Source organism: Balaenoptera physalus, assembly GCF_965194825.1.
Source record: "Balaenoptera physalus genome assembly, chromosome: 10".
NCBI lineage: Eukaryota > Metazoa > Chordata > Mammalia > Artiodactyla > Balaenopteridae > Balaenoptera > Balaenoptera physalus.
In genome coordinates, this window is record NC_138889.1 from 52,536,259 (window position 1) to 52,554,796 (window position 18,538).

Here is an 18,538-nt window from a genome sequence, read left to right on the forward strand (position 1 = left end):
TCCCAATAGAATCTCAGGCTTCTTATAGGCAGGGACTGTTTGCTTATATGATTTTGTATTCCTCGAAGTTCCAGCCCATTTCACGACATTGATTAAGTCTATTTACTCTAATAAACTAGATCCTGCCACATATTTATGTATAACTCTGGCCAGGAAATACATTAAATGAGGAATTTTAGGCATGGCAAGCTATAAAGAAGATAATCTGGGCATGACTATGACATCCCTTAAAACAACCCAAACAGATAGCCAACTACTTTAGAGAGAATATAATTTCCAATCTTATACAATCTGTTTGAGTGACAGTTGGTACCAAAATATCTGAGTCCTGGAATCCAGTAAGTTTTTGTTTAGAACATAGAACTACTAAGTCTATGGGATCAAATGATTAGAATAAAGGCAACAGCCCAACAGAACTATGCTAAAGTAATTAAACTTATTGAATTTTTTTAGAAAGTAACCAAAGTTATTATTACCTGCATGCAAGCATCCTGTCCCCTGATTGCAGCTATGTGAGCTGCTGTCCAACCTCTCACCGTTACTTGTGAGACATCAGCTCCATGCCAGAGGAGCCAATGAAGACACTATGTTAAGAAAATACCCATGTTAACCATGTTAGCAGATATTTTTAACATTTTTATATCTTTAAAGTTAGTCTATCATCATGAAATACTACAGCCTGAGAAGCATCATAAGTGAATGAGGGGGCCAGGTATAAGAAAAACAAAAGCACAAGCACAATGATATCGTAACCCACATTTGGCCTTACTGTTGGGTAAACACTATGGAGTGGTAGGAGCTGTGGCAAACTGGAGACCACATTCCTTGTCCACAAGGTGAAATACTACTTAATCCCAGCCAGTTTTTGCAGTGAGTGAAATGCTGGTCCATATCTTATGTTTGACCAATACTCTACAAGACAAACAAAACACATCTGTGGTCAAATTCACTCAATGGCTGCCAATTTACAATCTCTGCCATAGATCTTTAAATGGGTCCAGAAACTTCTCGTTATCACAGAAGACACTGTAATTCTGATGATACTTTCAAAGAAAATAAGTGGCATATTAAACAAAGTGGGGGAGTAAAATACATCTTCATTTAAGATTTTTTAAAATTAACTTAAGTCTCAATATAGTTCAGTACTAGAGGTCTGTGCCACATATAGTGTTACTGTCTTTATATGTTCAAGTTTGTAGATTCTACCTTAAAGAAGTTTCTTTCTTTATAAAAGAATTGATTGTATCATTGGGATACACTGTCACATCGATCATTGCGATATCATTTTTTGAAAAGGCTAATCATTTAGGTATCATTTGCCTGTCATGGAGATTAATGGCCAATAAAATATGGGGGGTGGAGGTGAACCTCACTAATAATCACAGTAAGTCATTCATTTACTCAACAAATATTTATGGAGAACCAACTATATGCTAACACTGTACAGGTACTGGAGAATAAAACCACTGTAAACATTCATGTACAAGTTATTTATCTCTCCGGGGTAAATATGCAGAAGTGAGATTTCTGGGACACAGGTAAGTATATGTTGTTTAACTTTGTAAGAAACTGCCAAACTGTTTTCCAAAGTGACTGTACCATCTTACATTTCTACCAGCAGTGTATGAGAGTTCTAGTCGCTCCATATCCTTGTCAATATTTGCTATTATCATTTCTCTGGGTTATGTTTTTGTTTTTGTTTTGCCATACTAATAGGTGTGTAGTGACACCTAATTGTGGTTTTAATTTGCATTTCCCTAATGGCTAATGATGTTGAACACTTTTTTCATGTGCTCATTATCATCCACATGTCCTCTTTGAGAAAGTGTCTATTGAAGTCATTTGCCCGTTTTTAATTGGGCTGTTTTCTTACTATTGAATTGTGAGAGTCTCATATATTCTGGCTATAAGTTCTTAGTCATATTTATGATTTGCAAAGATTTGTAACTCACTGAGCAAAGATTTGTAACTCACTGAGTACTCCTATGTTTTCTTCTAGAAGTTCTATAAGGTTAAGTTTTACATTTGTTTATCAGCGCTTTCAGTACATTTTTACATATGGTACCAAGTATGAGTTGAGGCTCACTTTCTTACGTATGACTGTCCAACTGTGCCAGCACCATTTAGTAAAAATACTATCTGTTCTCCATTAGATTGCCTTTGCATCTTTGTCAAAAATCAACTGACCAATCAGCAGGACTTCAGAAATGGCTAAGTGAGGAGCTTGGTAAATCCTCCCCAAGAAGCAATGACAAAGCTAGACAAAGTTGTCAAAAACAACCATTTAGGGAATTCCTTGGCGGTCCAGTGGTTAGGCCTCCGAGCTTCCACTGCAGGGGGCACGGGTTTGATCCCTGGTTGGGGAACTAAGATCACACATGCTACGTGGTGCGGCCAAAAAAAAAACCATTTAAAGACTCTGGAAGGCATACAACAAAATGAGAAGCATTTATTCAAGAAAAATCTACTGATTCTCAGAACAGGGAGAGCCCGTGGCATAGTAGCCTGGGACTACAAGGATCCTTACCCCCAGCGTCATGATGCGTAAGTTCTACCCAGGTGGGCAGCTCCACTGCCCTGCTGGAGGGACTGGAAAGTCCAGGCCCAGGCACATTTTCAAAAACAATTCTAATCCTCAGTGGCAACAATTTAGGGAAGCCAACATCAGAGCTAGCCTGAAGTCATGATACTTGTTGGGGCAAACAACAAAACTAAAAACCACCTAGAAAATTAACAGAAAAATACAAGAAATGAGACAGCCAAAGTGGGCCTTGCTAAGATTCCGCTTATCCCTTGTGATCTAAAAAGCTGTGTACATATACAAAGTCACTCATACTCAGGAAAGACTGAAGAGGTCCCAAGTTGGCTAGACATTCTTGGCTAGACATAAGGCCTTGAAAACACAGGCGGAAAAAAAAAAAAAAAAAAAAAGCCAGGCTGACTTGTATACTGCTTGGACTTTGAGAACATTCCCCAAACCATACACAGATCTATCAGCAAAAGATGGACTCCTTACTGGCTCAAGGTATTTAGGCACAACCTCTGATTAATCACTGGCTGATCACTAAGCTATGCTGACCCAGGGGTGACCCCTATGAAGCCAGGCTTAAAAATAAAAACAAGAGGGGAATTCCCTGGCAGTCCAGTGGTTAGGACGCCACGCTTCCACTACAGGGGGCAAGGGTTCGATCCCTAGTCTGGGAAGATCCCACATGCCGTGGAGCAACTAAGCCCCTGTGCCACAACTACTGAAGCCCCCATGCCTAGAGCCCATGCTCCGCAACAAGAGAAGCCACCGCAATGAGAAGCCCGCGCACCGCAACGAAGAATAGCCCCCACTCGCCACACCTAGAGAAAGCCCGTGCGCAGCAACGAAGACCCAACACAGCCTAGAATAAATAAATAAATAAATATTAAATAAAAAGGATATATATATATATATATGTATAACTGAGTCACTTTGCTGTACAGCAGAAATTAACACATTGTAGATCAACTATACTTCAACAAAATTTTTTTAAAAAAGAATTCTAATATCAAAGTTATTGTGAGGAATAGACAATATACTTTGTCAATACATACCAAAACTCAAGGCACCTAATAAATACTAAGCACTGCAAAAAATAAAAATTAAATGTCCAGTTTTCAAAATGTCCAAACTAAAAAATTATGAGACATACAAAGAAAACAAGAATGTATAACACATACACAGGAAAAAAAAGGAATCGATAGAAACCATCTCTGAGGTACTTCCCTGGCGGTCCAGTGGTTAAGACTCCGCAATTCCAATGCAGGGGGCACGGGTCCCATCCCTGGTCAGGGAACTAAGATCCCACATGCCATGAGGTGTGGACAAAAAAAAAAAAAAAAAGAAAAAAAAAAGAAACCATCTCTGAGAGGGCCCAGATGCTCAACTCAGAAAGACTTCAAAGCAGGGGCTTCCCTGGTGGCGCAATGGTTGAGAATCTGCCTGCCAATGCAGGGGACACGGGTTCAAGCTCTGGTCTGGGAAGATCCCACATGCCGCGGAGCAGCTGGGCCCGTGAGTCACAATTACTGAGCCTGCGCGTCTGGAGCCTGTGCTCCGCAACAAGAGAGGCCGCGATAGTGAGAGGCCCGCGCACCACAATGAAGAGTGGCCCCCGCTTGCCACAACTGGAGGAAGCCCTCACACAGAAACGAAGACCCAACACAGCCATAAATAAATAAATAAATAAAGACTTCAAAGCAGCTATTACATATAGCTTTAGAGAACTAAAAGAGATTATTTTTTAAAGAACTTATGTTGGGACTTCCCTGTTAGCACAGTGGTTAAAAACACCCCTGCCAATGCAGGGGGTACCGGTTGGAGCCCTGGTCCAGGAAGATCCCACATGCCATGGAGCAACTAAACCTGTGCACCACAACTACTGAGCCCACGTGCCACAACTACTGAAGCCCGCATACCTAGAGCCTGGGCTCCGCAACAAGAGAAGTCACCTCAATGAGAAGCCTGCACACTGCAACGAAAAGTAGCCCCCGCTCGCTGCAACTAGAGAAAGCCTGCACGCAGCAATGAAGACCCAATGCAGCCAAATAAATTAATTAATTTTAAAAAATTTATGTTTAATGAATTAAACAAAAATATGATGACAATGATTCATCAACTAGAAAATAAAGAGACAGAAGTTTTCTTAAAAAAAGAAAATTCTGAAGGTGCAAAGTATATCTGAAATAAGTTTCCTACAGGGGCTCAAAAGCTGATTTCATCTGACAGGAGAAAAAAAAGGAAGTATAACAAAGCACAGTTTTCACCAGCTGTTAATTTAGTGATCATTTTATACTACCAACATAAGTACCATGAGTCTTAAGAAATTTCAGAAAGGATAATAAAATGTAAAGGTATTAATGCAGTACTCAAGTAGAGAATTAGGAGATGATCCTCAAATGGGAAAGTAGAAAGGCGCCAAAACCTTTTGATTTAGATTTATTTTTGTTAAAATTTAACAAACATTTCTTGAACAGCTGCTATGCACTATGCTAGACAGTAAAAATATAAATTTAATTCAACAAATTCATCAATACAACAAACACTTATTGGGAACCCGCAATGTGACTCCAATATGCCAGACACTATGCTAGATGCTGTGGAAAAAAAGATAAATAAAACCCAAATGGTACCTTCAAAGAGCTCAAAATCTAACAGAGAGGGACTTCCCTGGCGGTCCAGTGGTTAAGACTCCGTGCTCCCAATTCAGGGGGCCCGGGTTCGATCCCTGGACAGGGAACTACATCTCGCATGCCGCAACTAAGACCCGGCACAGCCAAATAAATAAAAAATAAATAAATAAATATTTTTTTTTAAAAATATTAAAGGGCTTCCCTATTAAAGGGCTTCCCTGCTGGCGCAGTGGTTGAGAATCTGCCTGCTAATGCAGGGGACACGGGTTCGAGCCCTGGTCTGGGAAGATCCCACATGCCGCAGAGTAACTAGGCCCGTGAGCCACTATTCCAGGCCTGCGCGTCTGGAGCCTGTGCTCCGCAACAGGAGAGGCCGCGATAGTGGGGGGCCCATGCACCACGATGAAGAGTGGCCCCTGCTTGCCGCAACTAGAGAAAGCCCTCGCACAGAAACGAAGACCCAACACAGCCAAAAATAAATAAATAAATAAATAACGGAGTTCCTTTAAAACAATTAAAAAATATTAAAAAATATCTAACAGAGAATGCAATTCAATGTGATAAATACAATTTTTTAAATGTGTATAAAATTGAGGGAAAAGTTGCTAGTTGGAGGACACTGAGCGGGGAAAACAGAAGGCCCTGCCAAGTGGGTGCTACCTGACCTGGATTTCAACAAGCTAACCACTGGGAAGAGGTGAGACCAGGCAGACGAAACGGCATGTACACAGTCTATGATAATATGAAACACTGGACTAGTTTGGGAAACGACAGTAGTCACCAGTACTGCAGCATAAAACAAGTCTGATGGGAGATGAGGTTGGAGAGGCAATTCTACCATATTAAATAGCTTAAACTTTATCCTACAGGGTATAGAGAGTCACTACAGGGACTTAAGGAAGGTTTTAAGTAATAGCAGATTTTTGTTTTAGAGCAATAATTTTGTATGCCAGTTATGAACTAGAAGTAGACAAGACAGGAAAGAAGGAAATCAAGTAGCTCTAAGGCAGTGGCTATGAAGGTGGAAAGGACAAATTTGAGAGACAAAGACGGAACAGAATCAACTGACTTAGGGATCAGTTCTCACTACATCAATGTGCATCATGAAGCACTTGACCTAGACAAATGTTGATACTGTGTTTTGCTTCTGTAAAATCCTGAGACAACTCAATGTGATGCAAAGGACATTAGCCTGGAAAACTAAGAAAGGGAGGGGAAAGAATAACAGTTTAGTTTTAGACCAACTAAATTTAAGATGCCAGTCAGATATGCATGAGCTGTTGATAAGCGCCGGATGCAGAAACCAGAATTCAAATTCTGGAGAGAAAGCGAATCAATGAATTATTATGTAGAAGTGATTAAGCCAAGAAAGTCTAAAAATGGCCTGGAGAGAGAGTGTAAAGTTGAAGAGAGACACCCATTGGCAAGAGCATAAAGAAAACCACTAATTTTAGAGGAGGCAGGGTAGGTTAATCAGAGGAGCTGAAAAGATCCCAGGAAAGAGATGAAATAAATGGTATAGCAACAAGTGCTATCCTATTTGAAATATGACAGAGCAAAATCAGTATTTCCTCCTCTCTTCAAAATCATTTAAAAAATAAAAAAAGAGCAAGAAAACCCCATCTTTGATGAAGCTAGGAGATATCTGAAACCACAAAACAGATGGGAAAGCTGCCAAAGTATAGATCAAACAGGGATGTGGGAGGAAACAGCAGAGAAAATCCCCACGCAGGGCTGCAAGCACAGAAAGACCCGTCAAGGCACATTTCTCCCAGGTGAGAGGAAGCCACTAAAAGGCCAAAGCAAAAACCCCTACAGTTCAAGTGGGGCACACAAACTGGTGGAGAGAGATTCTTTGGACCAGATTTGGTTCCAAAAAGCAGAAAAGCCCAAACAAAGAAATCACACAGAGAAGCCATATTCATGGAAAGCAGACTCTGTTTGTGTGGCAGGGAAAAAAGAGAGTTGCACAGTGAATAGACCTACTACAGCCTACAGACTGGGGAAATGTAATAGCTAAAATAAGCTCCCCACACACAACCATGAATCATGAGAAAAATTCCAGTTGGCTTTGCACACAGCCCAAGAATAAGAAGTTGTGCATACAAATGAACTTATCTCTGAAACAGAAACAGACTCACAGCCATAGAGAACAGACTTGTAGTTGCCAAGGGGGAGGGGGGTGGCAGAGGGGTGGATTGGGAGTTTGGGATTAGCAGATGCAAGCTATTATATACAGAATGGATAAACAACAAGGTCCTACTGTACAGCACAGGGAACTATAGTCAATATCCTGTGATACACTATAATGGAAAAGAATATGAAAAAGAATGTATATACATACGTATAACTGAATCACTTTGCCGTACAGCGGAAATTAAGACAACACTGTAAATCAACTATGCTTCAATAAAATAAATTAATAAAAAAAAGAAATTGTGCATAAAAATATTCACTAAGCACTGCTTGTACTAGTGAAAAATTGAAACCAATGAAATATCCATAAATCAAAAAAATCAATAAATTCTGATATTCATCTAAGAATAGACTATTACAACATGGCTGAAAGGAATGAACTAGAGTACATATATGTAACCATGTCGTTAAAATGCAAAAACACATTGTTGAACAAAAAAAGCAAGCTGCAGAATGATACAAATAATATGATGACATTTATATAAAACATGCCCTTTAAAACAGTGATATAATCACATGTAATAACAGCATAAAACATATACGGTAATAATAAACACCAAATTCGGGGTAACAGTTATCTCTGCAGTTGGAAGGAGAGAAATGACACCTGGGGGGGGGGGTGCTCAGGGACTTCAAATGTATCTGTGATACTCCATTTCTTTTCCAAAAATCTGAAGCAACTACAGCAAAAATATTAGGATTTGATAGAGCCAGGTATGCATTACGTTATCCTCTGCAAGTTACCCTCTATGCTTGCCTTAGGAACCCAGCCGCCACCCTGTGAGGAAGCACAGACTAACCCACGTGTGGGGACCTCACAAAAAGACCCCCGTGGAGAGGGGTCAAGGGGCCCAGCCTACAGCCAGCATCTACTACCAGATGTCTGCGTGAATAAGCCTTCAGAAGATTCCAGCCCTGGCTTTTAAATCTTCTAGGTGGAGCCCCAAACATCATGGAGTAGAGACAAGCTGTCCCTGAAATCCAAATTCCCGGTTCACTCCTGAGCATAAATAAATGGTTATTTTATACCACCAAGTTTTAGGATAACTTACTACAAAGGTAACCAGAACACCCAAATGTCAGACTGAACTGAAAAGAAAAATATTTGTATATAAATGTATAACTGAATCACTCTGCTGCACAGCAGAAATTAACAAAACATTGTAAATCAACTATACTTCAATAAAATAAATTTTTAAAAAAAAAAGAAAAGAAAAATGTTTTCAGTGCCTAGCATAAGGCCTCAGTCCTGTTTGCTAAATTTACAAAACTGTCAACAGCGCTAAACTTACCCCAGTTTAATAATTTATAATAGTTTCTTACCTCCAAACTGCCAGAATGTGCTGCCCAATGTAAAGGGGTAAATTTATGGAGAACGTCAACTTCATTAATGCTGGCACCACGTTCTACTATTTCTGAAAGCTGCTTTACATCTCCAGCGCGTACTGCATCATGTATGCTACCAAAATGCACTTTCTTCCTGGCACCTACTGAAAAACAAAATTGCTTAAAATATATTACAAAACTAAAAAAAGACTAAAGCAACGATCAAACTGAAAGTACAAAATCACTTTGGCTTTCCAAATAATTTACTACAAAGATGTTTGTGATTAACATCTTAATCTGACTTCAATTTCAGCTCTAATATGTAAAGAGCATGGACGTTTCACCCCCATCCATACAGGAAAAAAGCAGAACAAACTGAAAATCAACAACTTTTCTTGCACTCATCAAAGAATTGAGGTCTCAGGACAAACGGCCACCCTGAATTTGGAGAGACAGGCAAATACAGAGAAACACGGTCAAGTTCAGCTTACCTGGATCAGAAGCCACTAGAACCATAAGCTTCTAAAAGCACTTAAATAGTAATTTTGAAAAATTGCTGGGGGCTGGGTATGTAGTAGCCTAACAGTGAGAAACTCCTCAGGGCCATAGTCTTAGAGGAGGTCCCCTCATTTTCATAGATTTTACCTTCAAAACTCCACCAGGTTATCACTGTGAAAAACCAAGAAAAATCACCTCATGTCTTTGGTAAAGGAGGAGAGAGGTAACCACTTTGAAATCTGCCCAGCTATTCTCTGTAACAAAGGCCTACTCTCCAGTGAAAAAGACTTTACCAGAACCTTATCTCACATAGGCAGATATATTTTACTAATATTTTTCATATCTTTCTCATATGTCCTACACTAAGAAAGGAATGGCAGGTCACAATTTTTACTTCGTATATTCTAGCGTCTTATATTTTATAATATAATGTTCCAAACATCAAGACTGGATTGTCAGCCTTATTGTACCATGAAATATTTTAATGTGCATTGTGAACCAGAAGTAATAAAAGTATCTAAGCACGAACAGACAGTTGTTGGAGAAGGAAGAAGTAAATAGTTCAATCAAAGCATTTCCTAAACCAAACAAACAGGCACAATTCCTGACCTCAAATTGTTTTGAAAAGAACTCACCAACACCTCTGGCAGACAATCTATGCAGCCTTGTATTACTATTTATCTATGTATATGTCCTCTCTCCACAATTAGCATGTTAATTTCTTGACGGCTGAAATCATATCTTACACCAACCCTTAGCAAAATGCTATGCATTTTACTCAAAAGTCCTTTCTGAGCATTTACCGTATGCCAGGCACTACGATAACACAATGAATAGACATGGATTTAAGACATTTTCTTTCCACTGACACTTTAAAATCTATTGGGATAAATTCAATGAAATCGAAAACCTGACAGTAACATCCTAAGAGATTACAGGTAAAATAAAGGAGGAGGAGGAAACACTCGAGCAAGTCTTTGAAGAACAATTAAGGTCTATGCATACGGGAAAGAGAGTAAGGAAGCACCCCGAGAAAACCAAACCACTTGGTAAATGTTTAATGATGTTAATCCCCTAGGTCAGACCTTCATTACACTCCTTTATGTTTGTTTTTTTTATATTTTGGCCATGCCGTAAGGCATGTGGGGTCTTAGTTCCCCGACCAGGGATCGAACCCATGCCCCATGCAGTGGAAGCACGGAGTCTTAACCACTGGACCTCCAGGGACTTCCATTATTCTCCTTTAAACTAGTACTGCAAGATCTACAAATGATGTTCTACCCACTCTAATACATTTTATACAGGGACACTCTAATCCATCGTATACAAGGACACTATTCTGATCACTTCATCCTCCACTCTGAACTGCTTCTGGTTATCCACTGCTAGTCTAGAGAACCAAATCCAAACCCTCAGTATGACAGTCTATGCCCTCCCATAACTTGGCTCCATCTAATTTGACAGCCTTTTTTCTCACCACATTTCGTTCCAATTTATTCATTCATCCACCCATCCATCCACTCAACATTAATCTGGTATCTACCATAAGGATAAAAAGATAAAGAAGACATGGTCTCTATCCTCAAGGAACTCACAGAGATATACAAACACAAATTACAAAATAATGTAGTAAGAGCAATGACAGAAATATTCATAAGAAGTCATGAAAGCACAGAAGACTTCTAACTCAGCTAGGGTAGGAGGGAAGGAGAGCAGAAAAAGATTTTTAGAGAAGGTAACACCTAAGATGAATCTTCAAGGATTAGCAGTAATTTGCCAGGTGAAATGGATGCGGGGAAAGGCATCCTGGACAGGTCAAGAAACTATAAAAATACCCACCCTATTGTTGAAGCATAAAGTGGAAGGAAAAGAGGCTAGAATTAGACAAGAGGCAGGCTGTGCTGGAACTTGTTGAACTTGAGCAGAGAGTGGGGAGTCATTGAGGGATTTTAAGCAGAAGAATAAGAATGATCAGATTTGTAATGCTGAGTCTATATGGCTGGCTGCAGTGAGGCGAATTCATTGAGCAAAGGGCAAGAGTAGAGACTCAGGGAGACCATGTAGGAAGATACCTACAGTAGTCTACACCAGAGAGGTTGAGACCCTCAACCAAGTGAATGGCAGTAGGAACAGAAAAGGAGACAGATTCAACATGTATTAAGGAAACAGGATGAATTGAACTTGGATGGATATAGTGGGTGAAATAAGGGAAAAGTAACAGGACAACTCCAAGGTGTCTGGCTTAGTTACATAAGTGGTGTACTGCCACTGAGACAGCGAACACTAAAGGACAGAGAGGGCATATGAATACAAAATTATATTTTGAATGTGTTGATCTTGAGGTGCCCATGGAAGAGTTGCAGAAAGGAGTTGTACATATGAGTCTGCAGCTCCAGTGAGAGGTCTGGAGTTGAGTTCTCAGTGTTAGCTGTGTCTCAGTATTAGGCAGCTTTTTCTGATCCCCAACCTCACCCTATACTGGAGCCAATGGCCCTCTACTCTTCTTTATAGCATTCATCACACCAGTAATTACTTGCTGAGTATTCATCTTCCCCACTAGGAGGAAGGAATGTGCCTGTCTTCTCTGCTTACATATCCTTAAGACAAAGCACATAATAGCCACTCAATAAATATTTACTGGATGACTGAATGAATTCTGGGGTCGTCAGTAGGGTTGAAGCCATAGTACATGACAAGGAAAAAAGCACTAATGATGGCACTATCCAAGGAAAAAAGCAACGTTTTAAGAAGAGGATAGAAGAAAATTCAGGGTAGATAAGTAGATAGGTAGGTAGGTAGGTAGATAGATAGATAGATAGATACGAGTCAGTAGAGTGGAAGGATAGGTAGATAGATAGATAGATAGATAGATAGATAGATAGATAGATAGATAGATAGACAGACAGATAGATGGATAGATAGATGGAGTCAGTAGAGTGGAAGGAAGAAAATGAGATAAGTCTAATATTATCTCCACAGAGTCAAACGCTGCAGAGACGGTAAGAATTTAAAAGGGTCCATACATTTTAACAAGAGTTGATGTCAGCTGGGAACGAAGTCTCAGGAACGCGCGCAGATATTAAAATAAAAAAGGAAGTAAAGCTGAAATGAGGAAGGATGGGGGCCAGGTGAGCAGCTTTGGGACCTACTGAAAACAGGTCAATTAAGGGAAATGATGAGTAACAGGTGAGAAAGGGAACTGCCAGAAGGGGCGAAGCTCCTGTGAGCTGAAGTGAGAAAAGGAGTGTGGCAGAGACGAGGGCCAGCGAAGTAATCTGACTCACACGGGGTCGCAGTCTCCGTGGAGGAGGTGGAGGGGCCTGAACCGGACACCCCGGGCATGGTGCGACCCGTCGGACTCCGGGGAGGAGTCGAGTCCAGGCCCCTGCTGCTGCGGCGGTCTTCGCTCGCTGTCACCCACGAGCCAGTGCAGCAGCGGCTGTCTTTCTCGTCGTCGCTAGGCCCGGGGACGCCGTCCTCCGTCGTTCTCTCCCAGAAGCCCCGGCAGCGGGAACCTTCGTCTTCGCTTTCTCTCTCCCAGAAGCGGCGGCGGCTGGCGTCTTCGCTGACGCTCACCACGGAGGAGTCGCTGGCCACGTAGCCGCGGTCTTCACTCACCCCCTCCTCCCAGGAACCGCTGAGGCTGCGGCCGCCATCCACACTTCCGCCCTCCCAAGAGCCACTGAGGCGGCGGCTGTGGTCGTCACTGCCTCTCTCCCCGGAGTCGCTGGTTCGGGGACCCCGGACCTCCCTGACTCCCTCCCAAGTCCCACCGAGACGGAGGCCGCGGTCTCCTCTGACCGTTCCCCCGGAGTCACTAGTGGGGTGGCTTCCGACTTCACTTAAACTCACGTCGCTGCTGCAGTCTCCCCTTACTCTCTCCCAAGAGTTGCTGGGACGGTGGCCACCGTCTCCCCTGACTCCCTCCTGAGAGACACTGCGACGGTGGCCCAGGTCTTCACTGACCCTTCTCGAGTCATTGCGGGAGAAGCCGACATCTTCACTTGCTCTTCCCGTCGGTACCCTGCAGCGGTGGTCGCTGCCTTCACGGATTCTTTCCCTGTCTTCGCTACGACTAAAGCCCTGGCCTTCGCTAACTCTTTCCCTGGATTGGTCGCCGCGATGGCCGTGCCGGCCGTTTATCCTCCACACGCGATGGCTGGTGCGGCGGCCGCCGTCTTTGGTTGCTACTCCCCGCGATTCGCTGTGGCGGCGGCCGCCGTCTGCGAGTACCCTCTCCTCCGAGTCGCTTTCCAGCGTCCCGACTCCAGCCACCTGGTTGCAGCGGTGGTGGAGCCGTCGCCTTGGAAATGAGTAAACTTCCGGCGTGCTGCGGTCATTTCCGGTTCCTCGAGGTCGTGCGTCACTTCCGGCTTCCCTGCAATTTTTTTTTTTTTTTTTTTTTTTTTTTTTTTTTTCCCCCAAGGCTTCTCCTCTAGACATGGTGGAGTGGACTGGTTTTCGGTGAAATTCCGCTCGGTCTCACATTCAGCCTGTCTAGGCCCCGCCTCTATAACGGCCTGGCATAGGTCGCGCCCGCCGTGGCTCGGCGACGCACGTGGAGACTCCAGGACTGCAGTCGGCGTAGGTGACCTGCGTGTGTGCCTCGGGCCAGACGGGGCCTTTTATCCTCGGCAAACCGAGTGTCATTTTTCAGTGCTGGTTGGAGCACTGGAGAAAATATATTCTTACCCAATCATTTCATAAGTATGGACAAAAGACCTAACGAAGGAGTTAGCAGCTGCAGCGCTATCATTGTTGCGTGTTACTACTGCCAGGCTCTTTGATAATCGCTTGGTACTAATTCTCACACTAATTTTGTAAGGTAGGTGTTATCCCCATTTTACAGGTGAGGAGATTCAGGGTATCAGTAATTTGCTAAGATCTAACAGCAGATAAGTTGTGAAGCCAGTATAAAAACACAGGTCGGGCTTCCCTGGTGGCGCAGTGGTTGAGAGTCTGCCTGCTAATGCAGGGGACACGGGTTCGAGCCCTGGTCTGGGAGGATCCCACATGCCGCGGAGCAATTGGGCCCGTGAGCCAGAAATACTGAGCCTGCGCGTCTGGAGCCTGTGCTCCGCAACAAGAGAGGCCACGATAGTGAGAGGCCCGCGCGCCGCGATGAAGAGGGGCCCCCGCTTGCCGTAACTGGAGGAAGCCCTCGCACAGAAACGAAGACCCAACACAGCCAAAAAATAAATAAATAAATAAATAATAATTAAAGGTGCTAATAATTAAAAAAAAAAAAAAAAAAAAACACAGGTCATTAGTCAAAAGACTGCACCAGGTCTCCTGACTCCAAGGTTCCTTTCACTGTAAAATGTTTACTTTCAACAGTTTGGCGCAGATCTTTTTCTGCAACCCTATTGCATAACGTGTATTCTTCCATTCATATTTATAGCAAATATATCGGTCAGGTCTTGTGCTAGCAGCTGAAAACACAGAAATTAGAATTCTCTGCCCTCCAAGGGCATCACCCACCTTGATTCTCCTCTTACCCTGTTTTTTCCCATGCTTTTGCCACAGGTTTTGTTTAGTGAACACAGCTGGCAAATTCCCGTGACCCTACCTTTCCTCTCTTCAAATACAGTAAATGCCTTTAACTTCCATGGCCTTTTGTAACATTAATAACTTCCATTTGTTGAGTTCTTATGATGAGTCTGGCACTGTACTGAGCGCTTTATATTAGTTTTTCTGTTTAATCCTTAACATAACCTACCAGGATAGTATTACCGTTCCTTTCTACAGTTAGAGAAGTATAGCACCAAAGTTAATTGGCCTGAGGGTACACAGCTAGTAAGTATTAAGTCCCTGCATTAGTTTCCAACCTAGATCTTTGATTTTGCTGTGCATACTCCTCGAAGTCTCTGAATTCCCACAGCCTTTATTAGACGACTTATCATACTGTATTACAATTACCTATTTAACAGTTGGTGCTCACCCCTACCCCCCACGGACTCTGACCTTCTGGAAGGTAGAAACTATCATTATTCATCATGACATCATCTAGAATACTTAGTTGAAGGGAAGGGTTTACTAACTGTTGTGTGGGTGAGTGAGTGGGTTGATGGTTGGTTGATTGTCTGGTGGATGAACTGATAGATTGAAAGTAAAATTTTTCAGGGACTTCGCTGGCAGTCCAATGGTTAAGACTCTGCGCTTCCACTGCAGGGGGCATGGGTTTGATCCCTGGTCGGGGAACTAGGATGCTGCATGCTGCTCAGCGTGGCCAAAAGAAAAGTAAGAAAAAAAAGTAAAATTTTTCAGTTGGAAAGGAATTTGGGATTAGTCAGCCCAATCCTCTCATTTTTGGAAATGGGGCAACTGAGGCCTATTGTCTTACCAGACATCTATTGAGTTATTAATATGGGCCAGTTTTTATGCTAAATGATTTGCAAATAGTCTTAAACTTACTCTGTATTATTATTTCTGTTTTTACAGGTGAAGAAATCAAGATTTGGCCAAGATCACATAACTAGGTGGTGGGGAGTTGGAACCCACTATGACTGAACTCCAAATTAATACAGTGTTTGTAGCCAGTTATATAATAATGGTAAAGGCATTACTTTTTTGCTCTGTTGTATGGATAAACACACTGAGGGATAGTGAAGAAAAACTTAACACCTCAGTCTCACTTATGAATATACATGCAAAAATCCTAAGGAAACTATGAAGGCAGCACACTCTTAAAGGATACACACTTGGTTGAAAGGATCAGAAAAGGAAACAGAAACACAGAGAAGCAGAAAAAGTAAAATCTCCCAAAATAAACTTGAAAGGAATTAAAAATAAAAGCAGAAGTTAATGAAATAGAAAATAAAATTGATCATAATAGTAGCTGGTGTTCAAAAAGAACAATAAATAGACAGCAAATCTGAGGAAGAAGAGGAGAGAAAACAATATCAGAAGCAAAGGGAACACATTACAGATATGAGGGACTTTGAAAACAAGTGAATTATGTAGTGTAAACTTATACTAATAATCTTGAAAATTGACTTGGACAATTTTTTGGGAAAATATAAATTTAAAAAAATTGGCTCAAGAGTTAGAAAACGTTAATAAACTGATAATTATAAAAGAATGCCTGGGCTTCCCTGGTGGCGCAGTGGTTAAGAATCAGCCTGCCAATGCAGGGGACACGGGTTCGAGCCCTGGTCCGGGAAGATCCCACATGCCGCGGAGCAACTAAGCCCATGCGCCACAACAACTGAGCCTGCGCTCTAGAGCCCGTGAGCCACAACTACTGAGCCCACCTGCCACAACTACTGAAGCCTTCATGCCTTAGAGCCAGTGCTCCACAACAAGAGAAGCCACCTCAATGAGAAGCTCACGCACCGCAGCAAAGAGTAGCCCCCACTCACTGCAACTAGAGAAAGCCCACACACAGCAACAAAGACACAACGCAGCCAAAAATAAAAATAAATGAAAATTGTAAAAAAAATAAGAATGCCTTACGTATCCCAGACAAAAGTCACTAGGAACAAGGCATAGAGGAAAATGGAGTACTTTCCAACTTTGAAGGTAGCATAACCCCAACAGAATCTAAACAAGGATAGTGAAGAAAAACTTAACACCTCAGTCTCACTTATGAATATACATGCAAAAATCCTAAGGAAACTATGAAGCCAGCAGTACATTTAGAGAATAATGTCATAACCAAGCTGGGTTTATCCTACTAGTACAGGATGGGTCAACATTAGACAATATAGTAATGAAAATTTCCTACATTAATAGATAAAAACTATGATCTTAATTGATACTGAAAAAGCACTTGAAAAATTAGCATCTATTACTGATTTTAAAAGAAGAAAATAAAATTCATATTAAGCAAGTAATAAAAGGAAGTTTGCTTAACTGGATGAAGGGTATCAACCAGAAATAAACAGCATGCTAATGTCATAGTCCAGGTTATCTGCTATCATTCCTATAATTCTGCCTTGTTCTGAGAATTTTGGACACAGTATAATAAGCAAGATAAAATATGAAATTGGAAAGGAAATTAAGACAAATGATAATTGTATGCCTGGAAAATCTAAGACAACTGTAAAATACCATTAAATATTAGAATAAAGAGTTTATTAAAATAAGCTATCAGAGCAACCTACAGAATTAAGATTACCTATATACTAGATATAATAAAATTTTAAATGTAAAGGAAGATCTTGTTCACAATAGCAGCAATGATGGCAAAATATCCTAGAAATTAACCTATCAAGAAGTGAACAAAGGGACTTCCCTCGTGGTCCAGTGGTTAAGAATCCACCTTCCGATGCAGGGGATGCGGGTTTGAGCCCTGGTCAGGGAACTAAGATCCCACATGCCACGGGGCAACTAAGCCTGTGCACTCTAGAGCCTGCACATCACAACTAGAGAGCCCACGTGCCACAACTACTGAGCCCGCGCACTCTGTAGCCCACGCCACAAATAGAAAGAAGGCCGTGCACCATGACAAAAGAGCCCATGTGCTGCAACTAAAGACCCGAAGCAGCCAAATAAATATTTTAAAAGTAAATTATTAAAATGAACAAAACCTATGTGACAAAAATCATAAAACTTCATTTATGGATGTTACAGAAGATCCAAATAAATGGAAAGATAACCTGTGTTCCCTACATGAGTAGGCTCAGTACTGTAAAGATAACGATTCTCTTCAAACTGTAAATTTGTTGCATTTCAAGTACAAATTCTAATGTAATTTTTAGTGGAGATGGGCAAGATGTTTTTAAAATTTATCTGGAAGAATAAATGTGCAGTATTAACCAAAACATTTTTGAAAAAGAGGAACTACTGAGGACTTACCCAAATACATATCAGAACTGTAAGGCTAGAGTATTTAGAACATGATAGTATTGGAACAGGACTGGACAAATAGATTAGTGGAACAAACTAAAATCCTGAAATAACCCCCTTTTTATTTATGTTTGTGTTTATTATAGAGGTGGCATTTCAAATAGAGAAATGAGGGCTCTTCAGAATTTCCATATACAAAAATTTCAGAAGAATTAAAAGATATTAAAGTGTTAGAAGGAAATACAGAAAATTTCTTTTATAAATCTTAGGAAGGCCTTCTTAAGCAAAACAAGCCCCACAGAAAAAAAGTTTATAAACTTAAATGTTTATGCCACAAGATACATTACCATAAAGTTGAGACCAGAGATAGGCTTAATGTTTATTATCTTCTAACAATTTAACTCAGTGTTAAAGAGTAAGTCGATAGGGGCTTCCCTGGTGGCACAGTGGTTAAGATTCCACCTGCCAATGCAGGGGACATGGGTTCGAGCCCTGGTCCGGGGAGATCCCACATGCCGTGGAGCAACTAGGCCCGTGTGTCACAACTACTGAGCCTGCGCTCTAGAGC

General features: G+C 41.5%; 1 protein-coding gene and 1 long non-coding RNA gene across 9 annotated transcripts in view; one reads left to right on the forward strand and one right to left on the reverse strand.

The window, feature by feature from the left end:
• ANKRD42 (ankyrin repeat domain 42) overlaps positions 1-13,977 on the reverse strand; it is a 119,331-nt gene extending 105,354 nt beyond the window's left edge. For 4 of the 8 annotated variants that reach the window (XM_082410146.1, XM_082410148.1, XM_082410144.1 and 1 more), the window contains exons 1-3: positions 12,465-13,972; positions 8,680-8,846; positions 477-584 (exon numbers count right to left, since the gene is read on the reverse strand). In XM_082410146.1, coding sequence (XP_082266272.1) covers positions 477-584; positions 8,680-8,846; positions 12,465-13,623 — 1,434 coding nt within the window. In that variant the 5' untranslated portion in view covers positions 13,624-13,972. Of the gene's footprint in view, positions 1-476; positions 585-8,679; positions 8,847-12,464 lie in introns of all 8 variants that reach the window. The other 4 variants (XM_082410143.1, XM_082410145.1, XR_014250192.1 and 1 more) reach the window with 3 other exon arrangements.
• Positions 13,868-15,787, forward strand: LOC309636778. The gene is made up of 3 exons (XR_014250218.1): positions 13,868-14,005; positions 15,304-15,420; positions 15,622-15,787. It is a non-coding gene; the product is annotated as an uncharacterized lncRNA (long non-coding RNA).
• Positions 15,788-18,538: the final 2,751 nt, after the last annotated feature.